The 19,337-nt window shown below is 42.1% G+C and overlaps 1 protein-coding gene across 1 annotated transcript; it reads left to right on the forward strand.

Moving 5' to 3' along the window:
- The first annotated feature begins 1,363 nt into the window (after positions 1–1,363).
- Positions 1,364–18,771, forward strand: LOC111233035 (rho guanine nucleotide exchange factor 15-like). The gene is made up of 16 exons (XM_022760768.1): positions 1,364–1,565; positions 6,583–7,107; positions 9,049–10,053; positions 10,161–10,215; positions 10,738–10,793; positions 11,203–11,483; positions 12,833–12,993; positions 13,227–13,379; positions 13,827–13,956; positions 14,763–14,837; positions 15,211–15,303; positions 15,417–15,571; positions 16,427–16,594; positions 16,718–16,803; positions 16,912–17,016; positions 17,521–18,771. Exons 2-16 carry the CDS (start codon positions 6,675–6,677, stop codon positions 17,688–17,690), a joined length of 3,126 nt encoding a protein of 1,041 aa, XP_022616489.1. The 5' UTR covers positions 1,364–1,565; positions 6,583–6,674; the 3' UTR covers positions 17,691–18,771.
- The last annotated feature ends 566 nt before the right edge of the window (positions 18,772–19,337 follow it).

Consider the following 19,337-nt stretch of genomic DNA (forward strand, 5'->3'; position numbering starts at 1 on the left):
ATATAATGTAGGCTTCACAGGATACAGATGTGCAGAACAATGAAAACTTTGTGCCAACATTTACAAACACAAACATTTTTTTAACTTCTCATATGGTAGTGAAAACAATAAAACATATAAAATAAACAGTAATTACTGAATAATAATGTTTCTCCATTAACAAACACTTAATGTCTGTTCCCCACTGAGACACTAGGTGGAAGTAGGATGCAAAAGTAAAATACAGAGGTGAGCGGAGGGACATACACAGTAGACAAGCACCTCCTTCTGTGCACCTGTTGAGGAATGTAATCTAGTATATAGAAGTGGGTCAATATAGCTGCTGTATACTGATATTCATTTTCAAGCAGTGATCACCATATTATGCCATAGTATATATGCTATATGCCACTGCTTCATAAACAATAGTTCAGTGTTTAATAGCGAAACAAGCAAGGACTTTACTGTAAGTATGCTTGTGTAACATTAACCATAAAATACACATATATTTAGAGTTTTAATATGAGTTTCTGGGGTATTAGTAGAATGAGAGCAAAGAAGTTTTTGAAGTTTACAATAAAAAGTCGGAAATTGCCAAGATTTTGACAATTTGTCCTTCAAAATAAGAGTCATAGAATAATAGGATACAAATACATTATCATACGAGAATAAAAGGGCCTATCATGCGAGAAAAGAAAAGAAAAGAAAAGAAAAGACATATAGATTCATAGCGAAGGATTAGCTGTTTTTATAGTATATTATATATCATAGAGAATACCTTATATGTTTTCTGATTGCCAAGATTTTGTAGTGTCCTTCAACTAAGCTCAACTTCAGCTCTACTTTAACTTTATTGTCCCTGAGAGCAAATGCAGAACACAAACAAACCTTTATATTAAACATAATTAAATTCATAAAGCATATAATAAAATACATTCGCTAAAATCCATTACACAAATTAATTTTTATAGAATGCACATCATTCATATCGGTAGCTGACTCATCAGGAGCATTCAAACATGATTTCCTTGAGTCATGTAAAGTTACAGTTATAAAATAAATGGATTGTTGCTTGTGTGTATGTTCAAGATCTACAGCTTTCATTTGTCAGACACTAAGCAAAAGATCAATGCTGAGACTTCATGCTTTACTTTTCTATTTTCGTTTCTGTACACACCATGTTTTAAATCAGTCTTTTATTTTGAAATTAGGTACCGGGACCTCCTAACATTACTGTGTGTGACTTGGCGGTTACAGCCCTCAGGGGGGGTTGTTGCACTCCTACCTCCCTTTCCTCCCCTCTCATACATGCTGCGGGTAACAAAGAGGAGACAACAACAGGGGGATGATGGGTGCTCAGACAACAACCCTGTCAGAGAAACAATAAGAAACTGACCCGGTGTGTTTTTACGAATTGGATCATTTTAACAGCATATTTAAGTTTGACGTGCACTAACGTAGCTGCGCCCCGGACCGATTTTAACCTAAAGCTTGTTCTCTTGGAAAAGCTAATACAGTTCGCTGGACTGCCAACACTAGAGCCGAATGACTGAAGAGACACATTCAGACATGTCTGAGTAATATTGGTGAGTTTTCTTCTCCTGTAATTTATATTTTAGGTAAAAGTAGTTCATTATTCGTAGTTCACCAAGAGCAGTTTGGTGACTTTGGCGGTTGAGACTGAAAGCACCTGTTCCCTTATGGAAAACCGCTGAAACACTTGCGAATGGTTTTATAAAATTATAGTGACATCGTTATATTGTAAAGTGAAATTGTATCCCTCTGCCATCAGTCCAGCATTTTCTGTCGTGTCATGTTTGGCCTTATTTGCCCATTCTTTTCCCATTTCACCGACTAAGACATATAGTAACGATTAAGGGATAAAAATAAGACTATTATAGGCAAAAGTTGATTTTGAACATTTTATGAATAGCCTGTCCATGACACTTAATTCATCTTGATTGTGAATATTTATATTGGAAAACGCGTTTATTATCACTAAAATTGACGTAGAGCAGGCTCGACCACTATTGGCAGATTATGGGTGTCTTAAAGTTGTGATATTTCCCTTCAGCACAGTCTCATAAGACCTAAACACCATATTTACATTTACATATTTATGCCAAAGCTTTTCTTGTACTACTCATATCACCAAACCAACCCTAGATCCTCATGTTTTTTTTTCTCCCCCCTAGTGTGAATGTGTGTATGTTTTCCTTTTTTTTCCGACACACCTTTTTCCGTCCCTCTTCCTGGCCAACGTGGAGCTTACAGGCACATCACATGCACTATGTTGGTTGATGCTAGTCAGGCAGAGAGTAGCTCTCTTAAAGCCCCCTACCCATTTTATATACACACTGACCCATTAGTCACCAGAGCAGATGGCATACTGTATACACTCACACACACACACACACACACACACACACACACACACACACAGCATTGTGTTAATGGACGTCCTCTTTAAGCACTTAAGGATTGTTCTCAAGCTGGTCTGATTTAAGGGATCACACCATATCTGATATGTATTGGATTTACCAGGACAAATACACTTACTGGAATGAATGACTGGCCCACTGACCCAGCCTGAGTGTGTCAAGTCCAGTAGACTGGAGGATGCAGCTATTGAACTAACCAGGTCGAAAAAGCAAAAGGAGACAAATGGCTTGATGTCTGGTGGGGGCTGACTGAAAGAAAGTCTGGGGGGGGGGGGGGGGGGGGGGGTGTAACCTCAAGTGTACTCTGAGTGCGTTAACACACATATGAGAACGTGAGATCCCCAATGTCTAGATGAGTGCTTTGTGAGCGAACACACCCTCGTAGAGTCGAGGTTTGTATGTCACCCTGTGGACAATGAGTATAACCAGAGGGCCAAAACTGAAACCTTGAAGAAACTATATTACACCCCAAGACACACACACACCCATACACATACTTTGTTGTAGTATGTCATGGTTCTGAAAAATGTCTCTCGGATTGGGGAAACAGAAAACTTAGAAAAAAAGAAGTGTCAGAAAACGAAAGGCTGTACAGGTAGATGGTGCATTGCTTTTTAATTAATCTCCTCATGTCTTTATGGCATGCATTTCCTGCTTTGTTGTGTTGTAACTATTTTATACACGGCTGTTTGTCAGCCCAGAAACATGTTTCGGTCAGACTGAAACATGAAACCTCATCTGTCTCTTTATTATAAGCTCAGTGACTGTGCAGCATGCACATCCCCTACAGACTGGTCTGACTAGCTGGTGCACTTTGTCAGTTACAAGCAGTTACTGGTTTTGTGTTTTTCACTTTAGGAGGTTGTGTGGAAAAAGACTTTCAGGTTAAGAACCCATCATAGTAGATTACTATCGGTGATGCCTTTGTGTACCTGCTGGTATTACGCAGGTAAACAAGGGTGTGATTAATTTCTTAAAAATCTTCTCTGGTCTGGTCACTACTTGATATATGAAATTACAGGCATTTTCAAATGAAATGACAGGCCTCTAATCTTTCATAGAGCAACAGACCACTTTGTGATTGTCTCATTAAAGGGTACTCTGTGGATTTAAATTTGCTCTTCCATAAAGTTAAGGGACTTGTGAGGGACAGATTAAAAAAAGTAAAGGTTAAAATCAAAGCAGCGGAGGCAGCCTCTGGTTTGCTTCAAAAACACTGGATACTACATTTCCCATAATGCATTTCAATAGCATCTTCCATTGGACCTTACCTACTTGGTAAAAGCCCACATCACAACTCTAGTTTGAATCACAGACTTTCTGATGACGATTTATGCGAGCCCAAACTGAGATGACCCCGATGACATCATCAGGGTTATTTGATGACATCATCAGGGTTATTGTCTCATACTCTTGAAAATTTCTTGCAGTACCACAGAAAACATTATACAACCGTTGTCCCGTTGACCCTTGTGACGAGTTAACTGAACTCCATCTGTAAAAATTGGTGGAGTGTCCCTTTAAGATTCCGGCAAAGAACATGTTTCATTCACATAATGCCAGAAAACAATCTCCGTACGGTAAACCTGTAACACTAAAACATCTACGGTACCTGAAAAACATAAATGATATATTATAAACAGTCATGCACACATGCATATTCTGCACAGTAACATATTATATTACCCATTCAGCATTTATTCAAACACTATTTGCCCTCTGCACCCTCTCACTTTTTTAATCTTGTTTACAACTTATACACATTGTGCTGTATGCTGCAGCTTGTTATATATATTTATAAAGGCATCTATTTTTTCACCTACTTGCGTGTACATAATATTTAAATGTTTAAGTTTACCTATCTTCATTTAGCTTTGCCGTCCTTGTTTTGAGTTGTATTTTTCTATCTGTCTTCTCAAACTCGTTCTTGGATCTATGTGTCCATACATTTAGTCAAATTCCTTACATGTGTATAAATCATCTACTGTTAGTTTCATCAGTGAGTTAGTCATTAATCTTTTAGTCCAGCAACAGAAAATGTATGAACTCCACCCACAGGTCATTTCAGACCATTCAGCAGATAGTTGTTACCATCCACAGAGCCACACCATTAACATGGCTAAAAAAAATAGATACTTGAGTTTATGTGACTGCCAGCTGTGAGCATTTAGTCTAAGATAATTATAGACTAAATGACGAATCAATTATTACTCACTACCTTAATGGTTAATTAAATTGTTCGTTGCAGCCGCTTGATGATGTGTGTGTCATCGTTAATCCACGCAGCTCCATGATAAAATTATTCATCAAAGAGACCCACAAAGCAGCGGAGTGAGATCTTTTTCTCTGCGTCTCTGCTCTCTTTCTTTTCTGCGTGAGTCAGAAGATGAGTAACCCTCGTTCGGTTTGGTATTACATCAGCTGTTGCACACACATCAAAAAAAACATATGGTGAGAAGAATGTGCAGCATGGCCGTGTGGTCACCCAGAATGGAAACTTGAATTTCACGTTGTCGTCATCATGTTTCTTTTTATACACACTTACAGGCCGAAAGAAAAGGGTTCGGCCTCATTTGAACGACTCCAGCGCTTAGACTGTGGAAATTTGTCAAGGTTTGGATTTCGAAGGATTGAGTCAGTGCAAGCATGAGTGTTGGTGTATGTGTATGTGTATGTGTATGTACAGTTGTGTCCATCCGTGTGAGTGAGTGCAACACGTTCAGATTCATCATGTGGTCACTGGATTCATAATTGTGATTCCTTTTTTGTGTATAATACACGAGTAAAAACAGTTTGCTTGAGGCTATTCAGCCAGGCAGGGCAACACTGGAGAGGGTGGGGTGATTATTAATGTACGTTTGTATTGAAACAGTGGTTAACTATTACCTAGATTGAACCAGTGCAGCATTAATCATACAATACTATTCAAAGTATAAAACAAGCAAACAAAAGAGGATCCACCATTTGTTTCTCTACTTCACTTTATACCTGTTCGCAGAAGTTTAAGGTGTAATAATATCAGATTTGAAAATAATCTCAGTTCTGTTTTCAGGTAGACTATTGTTACTGGCAGTACTTCCCTTCCGGCATCCCTGTTCTGATAGTGCTGACACATTGGAGCGTTTGAGGCAGTACATGAATAAACAAAGTCATGCGTTTGAGCTCTGAGTCATTATTAGAAAAGCAGTCTAAGACGTTGTACAGAGATATCAGGGAATATCACAATGGAAGTGTGTAGCCATAGTGTAGCCACTCAACTGGTTTTACATTACCTCTTGTTTTATTTGTGGTAATGTATTCTCAGCAGTAATGTTTGTGATCTTTAATGTGCAAGTTCATTTTCCTCAGAGGCCTTACAGCAGGAGATTTGTCGCACAGAGCTCAAAGTCTGATTTGAGGATTATACTGTAATGGAGATACAGAATAGTGTAATGTTTATTGCTTTGTTACAAATATTTGTTTCAGCTACAGAAAATTACTGTAATTATAGTGAATCATGTTTTTTAAGGAGTCACAAGCCAAAAAAGGTTGAGAACCACTGACCTAGAGTTTTAAGGCGTTCACCGTGTAATTGCAACGTCCCCAGTTCAAGCAGGCACCTTTATTGTATGTCATTCCCTCGTTCTCCCCTGTCAGCTCATTATGTTCACCGTCCAAAGACACACACTTCCCAGAAACGTAAAATAAAAGCAATGTGTACTTTTGACCCCATATCAGTGGTTATGGGCCTATTTATGGGGCCTGAGGATGTCAAACTATCCAGTTCTTCAAGAACAAGGAAACACAAAGATAAGGAAAGAAAAGTTGTGAAAAAAAAAAAAAAACTGAAGTTCCTGTAACAGAAATATATAAATATTCTTTCTATTTTCTATTCCTTCGATATATGGGGCGGGGCGGGGGGGGGGATAGAAAGAAGAACAAACTTACCAGACTCCTGTAGCTCACTAGCTGCTCGAGGCTACATTAACTGCTACTAGCTTAGCACATCAGAATCTCCGACTGAACTGTTGGCAATCAAGCTGGCTTGTGGGTAATGTAGGCGCCCCATTTTTTTTTTTTTTTTTAAACTGTGCATTGTGAGTCTGACAATGGTTAATATATTTGACATTGCATTTAATATAACATCAAACTGGTTATCAATTTTCTTTTTCTCTCTTTTCAGGTGATGATGCTCACGGTGACCTTTGCCCTCAAAGCCTGACCTCTGATTGGTCAGGGCTTATAAGCTGTAAGGGAAGACCACCTCCAACGACCATGTCTGTCCAGGAAGCATCCCAACGGCCCATATCTCCTTTACCCCTCAAAGCTGAGACCAAACAAAGACCGGAGATCCCCCCGAAGCCGCCAACACAAGCCAGCTCCCCTCCACTGGGAGACAGAGGCGGCAGCGCGAGCATCTCTGGAGGGAAAGTCAAAAGGATTGTGAGCAAGTTTAGCAAACAGGAGTCTGTGTCGCATGAGCCCGGGGTGCAACCCACCAATGGCACCTCAGAACTCAAAACAAATAAGCGGTTCAAAAGGCCGCCTACCGTAAAACCCAAACCAGGCCGCAGCAGTCTGCAGCTTCAGATCGGGGCAGAGCAGGCGCCTCCGCTGCCCGTGAAGAGGAGTCGCCTGCTGCAGAAACAGAGGGAGAGTGTGGGAGGAGAAGAGGGGGACGGCGTCGCTGTGGAAGGAGGTCGATCAGGTACAGTGTTTTTTTTTTATCTTGTGTTTCTATCTTTGGCTTGATCTGCTGCTTTTTCATATTTGCATCCATATAAACAAGTATTTATTTGAAACATTGATTAAGTCAAACAGCACATATCCTTTGTCATATGAGGCTGTGTCACATGATTCCTTGACTGCTATTCAGAGTCGGAAACATTTAAAGTTACTTATTGCAGCTTTAGGTCTGCGGGACAAAGATCAGTGTTAATGCCTGATCTATAAAGTGTAAATGAAGTTAGTGTCACTTTCACAGACGCCAGACTGAATGAAGTTTGCGATCAGGAACTGAAAGATAAAACTGAAGGAAAAGCGTAATTGGGAATTTCTTATTTGATGCAAGAAAAGTGTGTGTAAAGACTTTCGCATGTGAGTGTGTGCAGAACCTGATTGGTTGGAAAGTGAAATTTTACAGCATAGTCATAATATTCTCAACAAACAGGTGTGGTGTGTCCGGTTGATCGGCTCCAACAGTCATGAAAGGGTTCTGTTGGTCAACTGATCGCCTGTGTGCGTACACATTTGTGAATGTGTGTGTGTTTAAATGCAGTCAGAAAAGATTTTTCCTTATTGCCTCACACTGTCCTAAGGTTGTTATACAGTCATAAAGTGAAGAATAATCTGGAGATGCTTTCAGTTTCAGTTTGTCAATCTTTGACATGGGACGTTCCTTGTTATGTCATACTGATCAACTGGACTCCACAAAAGAGGAACTCAAAGAGGTGACATTTAATTGGTTGCCTGATTAAATAGTTCCCTCCTCAGTTACGCATGCGATCACTTCCTTGTTTTAGTTCCCTGTCAGAAACAGAAAGCATTTAAGTAGGTAATTCTATGCCACTATATATAACTGATCTTTAAAAGGGAATGTTGTCTTCATTGGTGATTAGGTCTGCAACACACAGTTATATTCACTAGTGTTGGATTAATCAATTGCATGTTTAGACTTTAAAATAAAAGGAAATAGTGAAAAATACTAATGACAGTTTCCTAGGGCCCACGGTAATGTCTTCAGATTGCATTTTACGGCTGATCAACGGTTCAAAACCTGAAAATATTCAATTTACAATGATATAAAACAGTGGAAGCAGCAAATCCTCATATCTGAGAAGCTGAATCCAGAGAATGTTTTGCATTTGTGCCTGAAAAATAACTTGAATTATTAATTCAATATCACAATAACTGGCTGACTTAATCAACTAATCAATTCAGGCCCTAATATTATATTTTATATAATATCATCATATATTACCTCTTATTTGAGCATTTATGAAGTTTGAATTAGATTTAATGCAACTGTTACATGAGCAATAAAATAAAAGTATCATGGCCTTTTATTAAGAGTAATGCAGTTAGCTTAAAAATACATGTGTGAAAGGCTAAATCCAGTTTGTATCTTTCTTTAACTTTATTTTGAAAAGTTTTAAAAGCACAAGCACAACCATGGAACTGAAGGACTGTCGCACATTTTGACATTCAAAAGTGAATAAAAAGAATGTGTGATATTTTAAAAACATATCTGTGCTGACTGACACCACGTCTCTCTGCCTTTTTTGTTCGCCTTTCATAATCTTACTCACTGATTTAACCTTCACCCCCCCTCATTCCTCCACCTCCTCCATTTCCTTTTGTCAATATTGGATTTTTCCCTTGCAATGATCCAAACTTTCCATGAATATTTGAAGACACCACTTACATAGTGATGAGCTGCTGACTCGACAGTCCGGCGTGTGCCATGATAAAAGCAGATGGGGGGAGAAAAGGCTCTTAATCAAAGTGTCTGGGGATACTCATGTAGGAAAGAAGCGGACAGGAAGCGGCTCATTCACACCAACAGCAACATGAGGAAATGATGAAAAAAAGAAAGTTTCACGGTGATTTATTTTCTTCCCTTTTCATGTGGTGCCTCTTTTTGATGCAGCGCCTGACGGAAAGGAGGTGGAGGTTCAGCTGATCGGAGGAGGTGAAGCAGAGGCGGAGCACGGTCCAGACACCCCTCTCAGTCCCTGCTGCGACCCAGGCTGCAGCTGCGTGTGCCACCTCCAGCGGCCCGGCATGAAACTGATATGGGTGCCTGTGGACGTGGAAGATGGTGAGCAGGAGGGTGGAGGTGGAGAGGAGGATGAGACTGACGTGGAAGAGCAGAGGGAGGAGAATGGGGAGGATTGGGAGGAGTATGAGGAGGAGCCAGGAGAGGAAGAGGACAGCGAGGAAGAGGACGAGGTGGAGGGGTTTTCTGTGGCCGACGAGAGCGAGGTGTTGAAGCACAAGGCAAAGTTCAGCCAGTCTTTAGATGTTTTGATCGCTGAGGGTCACAGGCGGCGGTCGGACCCAGGGCCTCACTGTATCCTCGCCTCTCTTGCTGTCACTCGCTCGCAGTCTCCCCCAGTTCCCCCAAAACGATCTAAGTCACCCCCAACCCACCAACACCCACCCACCCAAGATGAAGAAGACAATATTTACGAGGCCACACTCCCAGTGGTTGACCCTGCTCCTAAAAAGACAGCCGAGTGTAAGGAACTGGATATTCCTCTAATCAAGGTGCGCAAACCTGCCCGTCGCACTAAACTGTCCTACAGCAACTCAGACCCCACGTCAGAGTTTCAGATGAGCAACGAGCCCATCCCAAGCCCACAGGACGAGCCTCCTGCCATCCCGCCCAGGATGCCTCTGATTCCAGAAAGCCGCAGCCTCACGCCGGTGCACAGAGGCGGCATTCCTCTCCCCCAGCCCACCCTGGAGGAGTGGCGCAGCTTGCGACCTTCGTCGCCCGCCAGCACCACTGCCAGCGGGCTGAGCCCTCAAAGAGCCATCACTCCACCGCTAAGCAGCCCCCTCGTGCCTTACAGACCCCCACCTCCACCCCCAAAGACAGATCCCCGGAGGCTCAGCAGCGCCTCACTGCAGTCCCTCACACAGAAAAAAGGTTCGTACTGAACAAACACTAATATCTTTGCCTGAGATGAGAATATGAATGATCCACAAATTGTTCATTTTCTGTGTAACTGAACCACCATTTATCTGCCTTTTTAGAAGGAGAGGAGAATGGAGGCAATGAAGGAGAAAAAGAGGACATAGTGGAAGAACTGTGAGTTGTAACTCTGGGCTCCATCTCTGACCCCACACTTTACCTCATACTTCCATATAAAAAAATAATAATGCTGATGTCTGTTTGTTCACAAATCACATGAAAAGACTACAGAAGCTCCAAAAAACATATAAATGACCCACGCTGTTGCCCTGGGTGACATTTGTCTGAAGACTGCCACTGTACTTTACCTAAATCAATCCCACATACTCCGTCCTGCTGTGAGAAAAACCCACTAGTGCACCAAAAGTGTATTAATCCGCACCTGAAAATAGTCCCCAACATTTACTTTATTCAAACTGTTTAGCCTCTAAAAAGCTGCAGACAGAGTATGGAAGTTGGATAACATTCAGACACTGAAAAACACATTGTTGATATGTATATATAAATACAATATTACACCAGCCTTACCCTTTAACTTTTCCCTTTAAATAACTGTGTCATTCACTCTTGTTGTTGACAGTTTGGTTCCATATCACACTGATTGACCCTTTTGTCCCATTTCCATACTTCCTGTTTCAGGAATAGCTCCCTCAGTAGGGGGCCTTTGTTCAGCTGGGAGTCCCGCCTGCAGGACGGTAAGTGCGGCACCTGTAACAATCAGAACATAAAAACACATCGAATGTAATGTTAGGGATGCAGTATTTTAATTTGCTGAACTTCACAATGAGTCATTCGTCTGTAATTCTTAACTTCTTTGTAACTTCTGTAACTTCTTTGCACATTTTGGGTTCATGTTCATGTTCAGTCGTTTCCTCCGCACCTGACAGTTATGAACTTCTGTCCCAATCCTACATCGCAATCTAATCACATATACTGTGGGCCATATACTGCACGTCATGGTAGTTAGTAATAAACCAGTGACTCAGTGTACAATTCAACTTTTAACCCTGTGAGTGCCTGTATCATGTATTGGGGACAGCATGTGTACTGGTTACATACTGGAGGTTTTTTCTGAGGATCCTCTTTTGTTTTTGTTTCCCTCAGAGCCTCTATACCAGACGTACCGTGCCTCTGTCATCACCAAGGAGATCCGACGCCAGACAGTTTGCCGAAACATCAGTAAGACCAGTGTGGACTATGCCATGGACTTGAGTTCCCGCCGCTCCGGGACTGGTACTGGTACTGGTACTATGACGGGAAATGGACCACCCAGGGGCAGCCCTGTGCCCACACCAGGCCAGAGCACTCTGTGGCAGGACCTGCCAGATGTACGGGCCAGTGGAGTGCTGGAGCAGCTCACCCCTGAACAGTGCAAGTACCAGGAGGTGAGAGATTTAAAGGGAGGAGAGGAGGGAGAGTGATAATGTACAGAGGAGAGAGAAAAGAGAAATCAATGAGGCAAGGAGGAGAGACACTGGAGATGCAGTATCACGTTATAGATCTCATCTTAAAGTAATAATGTGATGTTTTTATATGAATTAAAGTCCAGTCTCCCCTCTGACTGTATCACTCACTGCTGTAACATAATATTGATTCACCCTGTCTGAAGTTCATGAAAGCTTTTACAGTCACAGTTCTAACTTTCCAACATCAGACAGGATTCCCCCCCCCCAAAAAAAAAAAATCATTATAAGTGCAGGCAGTGATGTGTTTTTGTTTCCAGTAGCTGCAACAGCACTTTGTTTGGAAAAAGTGGACAGCTGGTGCGTACAGCGACGTCCAGCATGCTTCAGCAGACCAGAAAACACAGGACATCAAGAGCCGTGCAAATGGTTGTAAACCAATGTAATCAAACAGTATAAAAGTAGAAAGCAAAATATGATATCAATAAAATCAATCAAAAGAGATCTTAATAAAAAGGAATTATTGTTCTGTATGAGGGCATCAGGGCGGCCATGTAGTCTAAGATGTATACAGATGTATACTCAAACTACAGATGGAAAATCATTCAGCAACTATTTTGATAATCAATTAATCGTTTAAGTCGTTCTCTGGTTCCAGCTTTTGACGTGAATATTTGTTGGTTTCCATCGTCACATGTGAGCTTGTGATGCTTATGTTTTATAGATCAAATGATTAATCGGCAGAGAAAATAATTTATATTAGGTTAATCAGTATTGAAAATAATCTATAGATCTGCAACTAATGATTATTTTTATTGTTCGTTAGTCTGACAATTATTTTTCCAGTTAATTGATTAAAGATTTGGCCTAAACTGCTAATTGATTGTTGCTAATAATGCATATTATGTGACTTCATCAACCATTATTGAAGCTGACTTCCTTTGCAAGTGTGATCGATCTTTAAATTTAGATTTTGATACATCATTTGGTTTTCTATTAACCTATTTTCCCTTTTTTTTTTCCAAGTCTATTTAACTTGTTAGTCACCTGGAGACTTGTTTGGGCAAAACTTAATGCAGAATATAACATCATTTTTACTGTCGATCAGCTGAACTTGTGTAAATCTTTCAAATCTCCAGCCAGGAAAATTCTTTCAAAATCTTTCTTTTGACAAAACCTCCGACATTTCCATCGTTTGAGAGAATGCTGCGTCTTTGCTCGTAGGGTGGAAAGTGTTGCATATGTTCCGTTCAGGAAAACCGCAGTGGAGCGGGACACACCACAGTATCACTTAAAGGCTGAAGTTAATATCTGTGTGTTTCCCCTGGCAGAGTATGTTTGAGGTTTTGACATCAGAGGCCTCTTACCTTCGATCCCTGCGAGTCATGACCGAACATTTCCTGGACAGCCGGGAGCTGGAGGATACGATGATCATCAGGGACAAGAAGACCCTCTTCTCCAACATCCTGAAGGTCGAAGAGGTCAGCGAGAGGTGAGAAATGGCAAAAGGAAGGATGAAGGGAGATAAAGGAAAAAGGAAATAGGAAGGTGATTTATGACTTGAACCGCCATGAGGTCATTTGGGGCACACAATAATCCACAGTCGAGTAAAGTGTTTAAAGTTTTTGTCTCGTTCTGGTTCAAAAAAGCAGGTACAATGAGATGACACATAGTTATACACAGTTTTCTTGAGGATTGTAATGAAACCTTTTACCTGCTCCACAGGTTCTTGAAAGACTTGGAGGACCGTATATTTGAGGGCCTGGTCTTCTCTGACATCTGTGACATTATCCACTACCACGCCCAGCACAAGTTCCCCGTCTACATCGACTACGTTCGCAACCAGATCTACCAGGAGAAGACCTTCACTGCACTCATGTAAGGAACAGCGGCCTGTCTTCTCCATCTGAACCGGTTGCTTTCATAGAATTTAGCCGTGGATGTGAAGCAAAGATAAGACGGGACTGAAGGAATCTTGAAGTCAAGCTGGACTGTCTTGTTCCACGAGCTACAATTCTCTAAAATCTTAATTTTTCTCACTAGTTTCAGATTCCAGAGATGAACGCTTTTTCGCTTTGAGTCACAGTCCGTGACTTCAGCAAAACCTTCTCACAGCATTTTGCATGTGGCAGGAAAGCTCGACACTACAGCCGGCGCTGACTGTCAGATGGGGAGATTGAGAAAACATTGATGTTTAATCAAGTTTTATCCACTGAAACCACCTTTCTCCCGCCTTTTCTGTATTCCGTAGTGCTAGGAACAATACAGCTGCATAACATGCCATTAATTTGTACTTAACCACGTGCAATTTGTGTGTGTCTGCAGGAAGAACAACGCGCAGTTTGCTGCGGTCATCATTCGTCTGCAGGAGTCGCCTCAGTGCCAGCGGCTGCCCTTCATGTCCTTCATGCTGCTGCCCTTCCAGCGAATCACACGCATCAAGATGCTCATTGAGGTCGGCAACGTCATGGGGACAATACAGCTAGACGAATCCAGACATATAAAAATGAATACAGACAAACACAGCCGGGAGGACGTTAGCTTAGCTTAGCTTTAGGACTGGAACCATAGGGAACACAGACAGCCTGACTCTTTGTCTAACTGTTGTTTACTAATAAATAGTTACAAATAATTGTAATTTTTTCTCTTGTAATTTTTGTGTATTGACTAAACAATGAAGACACAGTGTGTTGATTAGTGAGCTTCAGAGGCATTGATATAAGTATTTTTCCAGGCTAGCTTTCTCCCCTGGTTCCAGTCTTTTTGCTAAGCTAGGCTAACCAAATCAAAAAGAAAATGTTTCAAGCCCTTTTGAATCTTTGAAAGATAAAAATGACTAAATAATCTGAATGAATTTATATTTTGGAGTCGGTGTGCAACTGTTACTTTTTCACTACAGAGGCGGAAACTTATTCTTTTCTTGAGAGGAAAAATCTCAGGTGCGAGTCATGGAAATGTGAGTCATGTGAGCGTGACTACAATGCAGTTAGTGTCTAAACAAAAACGCCACAGCACATTTTGTATACATGACCCTGAGCCATTGAGAGGCAGGAGCGTGAGTTCATCACGGTGTGTTGCCGCGTGGAATGTCATCATTCCAGCATAATCTTCCCCGCTCACACTCGTCAGCGCCTCTTGACCTGCAGGCAAACAGACTTTGTCTCAAGCCTCTGACCGTGTTTGCGTTCGGATGGAAAAAATGCATCCTGTTGATGCTGTTTGTCCGCGGCAGAAATGGAAAGTTGTTGTTTGTCGTTGCAGAACATCCTGAAGAGAACAAAGGAGGGGACGAAGGAGGAGGAGACGGCCTCCAAAGCTTTGGCTTCTGTGTCGAAGGTAAACGTTTCTCACCCCTCACCCTCCCCTCCGTCTACAGATCCATATAAATTGACATTTGAATGCCTGACGTGCCTCTGGAAATTTGACGTCAGCCATTGTCTCAGTGAAGGATTTCCTATTGAATGAGCTCTGCAGTGACAGTGAGTCATATGTGTCAGTGAGGACAATGAGTTAGCTCAAACAGAGAGAGTCTCTGATTATCTTTAAAAGGAATGAACCTGATTCTCCCAATGAGACACAGCCAGTTTTATATAGTGACAGCTGAAGGCAATATGAGGTTTTTAAGTGTAGGAATATAATGAATCTCCTGACTGATGAGGTGGTTAGCTCATAATTACGTCTCTCTTTTATCACTCTTATGATCACAAAGATCATTGACGAGTGCAACACTCAGGTGGGAAAGATGAGGCAGATGGAGGAGCTGATCCACGTCTCTCAAACACTGGAGTTTGACAAGCTCAAGGTAAACTGAGGCAATGTTAAATGTGCCCATCATTTTTTTTTTTTTTTTTATCTGTCTGCAGTTTAGCTGGACTTGAGTCTCTTGGATATTTATTTTGCGTCTGTCCTCGTCAGGCCATTCCGATCATCTCCCAGACTCGATTCCTAGAGAAGAAAGGAGAGCTGCAGGAAATGTCCAAAGGAGGAACTCTCTTCAACATGAGGGCCAAGTTCATTCCAGTCTACCTCTTCCTCTTCAACGATCTGCTCATCATCGCTGCCAAGAAGGGGTGAGGAGCTGACTGGCATTAGAGATTGAACTCTGATAGATGGCTATAATGCCCTACACAGCGGGGCTAAGTGATGTCAACATTTCCAGCTCTCAGTTCTTGATACTTCTGTCAAATTGCTTAAACAACAATTACATGAAACATAAGCAAATTGTTCCTGGTTTTGGTGGCTTTTCGAAGATATGTCGGTTTTTAATAGATTTAAAGTTTGAATCTCTGTGTGAAGTAGAGACAACAGAGGAAAACCAATTACAAACACCGTCTTAATCACGTTGCACACATTAATGTCGGTTAATAATTGAATTGAGATATCACTCCGCTGCAGTGTGCTATGTGCCACACAGTTATCTTTGCTTGAAATCACTGAGGCAGAGTTGACTATCAAAGTGACAGTAAACCTTGTTCAAGCAGCTGCTGGAAAACAACAGACATGATGTCACCTTCCCCTGAGGTTATTTACAAGTGTCCGCACCGGTGCTATTTCAGAGCAACGCACTTTACATAGAAGATCATAAATCATAATTAATCATTAACCCTGTCAACAATAATGGCATTAACAAGTGATGTGGAGGGGGGAGTGGCCTGTAGACTCACCTCATGTTTTATTTTGAAGCTGTAGAACAGACATCGCAACCAGGCTCCTTGGAAGCGCTCCAGCTGTGTCTTCTGACAAGCTGTCATGATGCCACTTTCACGATGATGAATGCATATTACATGCATATTATAGGCAACTTGATGTACCTCAGTTGGTATAGCGGTATTTCCTATAGCGGCTATGCAGATGATTTGCATTTACAGGCTCCCATAAAAGCCTGATGACACCAAGTCAAACTTAGCTCTCTGTTTCCTGAACAGTGCGGAGCGTTTTGTGGTTCTCGACCACGCCCATCGCTCTCTGGTGCAGGTGCAGCCAGTGGATGAAAGTGGGAGCAGCGGCGGCCCCTACGAGCACTGCTTCAACCTCACCCTGCTGGAAAACCACCAGGGTCGCATAATGGAGCGGCTCTTCAAAGCTCCCTCCCAGTGAGTAGCAAAACGAGACGCAGCAAGGCTTCACAGGCCATTTTTAGACATGTCACAAATATGAGGCCCAGATTCATTGTTTTCTTTTTCTTTTTTTTTCAAGCTAACTGTTTTTGTCAACAGGTCAGACATGCACAGGTGGACTGCAGCTTTCCCCAACCCCACCAACCCAGACAGAGAGGAAGACGAAGTCATTTATGAAGACTGGGGTGAGGACGCACAAACATGCACACAGAAATGTGTGATGCATCTATTTTTATAGTGATTTTATAGCCAGAGTTTTTACGGTCACGTGTGTGTGTGTGTGTGTGTGACAGACTGTCCTCAGGTGCATTGTGTTGAGCAGTACATTGCCCAGCAGGCAGACGAGCTCACCCTGGAGCCCACTGAGATCGTCAACGTCATCCGCAAAACCAACGAGGGTAAGAACGTGCAGGGAATCCTGGGACAGAGACACAGTTGTTTATTTATCAGACTGTCACAGAGACAAACTGGCCCCTTAAATCTAAAGACATCACATTTACGATTGTAAATATTTCGTCTTTTACAGAGCACACATCTGCAGCTCAAACTGCACAAAAGCGATATCAATCTCTGCTTGTGTCAGATTACCATTTTTCCATTTGCCTATATTTGCCATTATCAGTGTCTGTGGCTCTAGACAGACTGAGACGGTTCAAAATGCAGTACAGACAGGGCTCTTAACTTTGCATCATTAACACGTCCCCCCCCCTCCCTTGACTCTTGCTTGTTCATACACCCTGATCCTCATAACTGTGTCGATCCTCATCCCTCCTCCGTAGCAGTTTATTGATTCGTTTTGACTTTCTTGCATGAACAACACAGAAACCTCCAATCTTCCCCTATTTGTTCTCCTCCCTCCCTTCCCCTCCCCTCCACTCGCCTACTTCTCCTCTCGTTCTCAGGCTGGTATGAGGGGAGCCGCCTGTCGGACGGTCAGAAGGGCTGGTTCCCCGTAGTAAACGTCATTGAGATCACCAACGAGCACGTGAGGAGGCGAAACCTGCGAGAGCGCTACAGGGTCATCCAGGCTGCGAGCATGGTTTGCAACATCAGTGGCCGCGGCGCTCATTAGGGACAAAGGATGTTTACATTTAATCATTTTTTAAAGGACGACAAACGGAAACTCTGTACAAAGATTATTCAGGGACTTTATGAGTCGTGTCACTTTCAAGCAACCAGGAAATGAAAGACAAAAGCAGAAGCGTGATAAATCATTATTTATACCACTGGAGTACGTGTGTGCACTAAAGCAGCTGGAAACTTCAAGTGAATCATTTATTACTGATGCTCAAAGAAACTATGTGGTATGTGCATGTTTACGTTCAATAACAGAGACCAGCATATTCCAGCATTTCAGCTGTAGAGTTCACCTCTTCTTGTGAGCATGTAGCCCTGCATTAACTTCTCTTCATGCGCTGCTGGGAAACTGCCAAAGTGACATGCTAATCATTCTAGCCATAGCTCCACCAGATTGCACAAATGTCAAACTTGCTGCAAAGAAAAGAGACAGGTGTTCCTCCCAGTAAATGCCTCGAGTCCTGCATACACAAGTCTCATTCCTGCCACACACAACAACCTGACTAGTGTCACCCTATGATATGAAATGAAAGAATGAAGAACATTTAAAAAGGAATCTTATCTCACCAGAAAACAAACATTTGAATAAACTCAAAACACAGAACTACACATCAAGACTTCTCTCGTGACCATGTCAAGCACAAGAGCTTTGAAAATGCATGTAAACGGTGGCTGAGCTGTAGCTGTTTATGACGTTTCAGTAGCTGTGCTGTTGGCTAGCTTGTTAGCTTGTGTCACTAGCCATTGCGGAATAACACTGTAGCTCCCCCTGCAGCTTGTTGTCAGTGAAGAGTTTGTATTATTTGTGCATAAAGTGTAAATGTACAATATGTTGTAAATAATGAGCGGGGGGATTCCCTCCTTCAAAACACTAGTAGTGCTTTTAATAAAAAACTTTGTGTCTTTTTAGCCACTGTAGGTGTTTGTTTCTAGGTAACAGGCTCAACTGTGGATCGTTTTTATTGAACACTGATGGAAAGGAAAGTAACAAGGCGCATGTGCAATACTCAAAGGTAAACATGAAAATACGGTTTTCGTTTTTGTTCAAGTGGGGAAATAAATTCACACCCTGGAAAAACAAAGGCTTTTGAGGTAAATTTCCTTTTTTTCTGAGCAACAACTGGAAAAAACAAAGAGCAAAAAACGCTCAACTAGTAGTTTCCATAATGAGGAAGATGTAGTAAAGCCCTTTCAAAAAACAAAAAAAAAAAGAAAACACCCAGGGGCAAGGAGACCCGCTCAGGTTTAAGGCCGTCACTGCAAGATATCAGGAGTTCCCATCTCTCCAAGGCTGAGGAGCACATGCACAGCGTCCCCCTCCAAATCTGAGAGCATCCGTTCCCTCGCCTCTGACAAATATCCAGAGGCACCTCTGTCCTCAACAGACCTAGAATCCCCCCAGACTGGATCTGTGTTCTCACCGGCACCAGTAAACCCGATGTAGCTGACATCACTCTGAGAGAGAGGAGCTTTTAATGTGGGTAAAGCCTCAGACTCTTGCCGGGTTTCAGTGTTTATTGGTAAATCCATGTTATGCTGGTATGTTGGAGGATCGGGACGTGTTACTGCTGATTTCTGGTGGCACCGCTCCCAGATCCTGTCCTCTTCCATGAGACTGAAGCGACTCAAGAGGGTGTCAGCT

This window comes from Seriola dumerili, unplaced genomic scaffold (genome assembly GCF_002260705.1).
Source record: "Seriola dumerili isolate Sdu_G_001 unplaced genomic scaffold, Sdu_1.0 BDQW01000362.1, whole genome shotgun sequence".
Taxonomy (NCBI): Eukaryota; Metazoa; Chordata; class Actinopteri; order Carangiformes; family Carangidae; genus Seriola; species Seriola dumerili.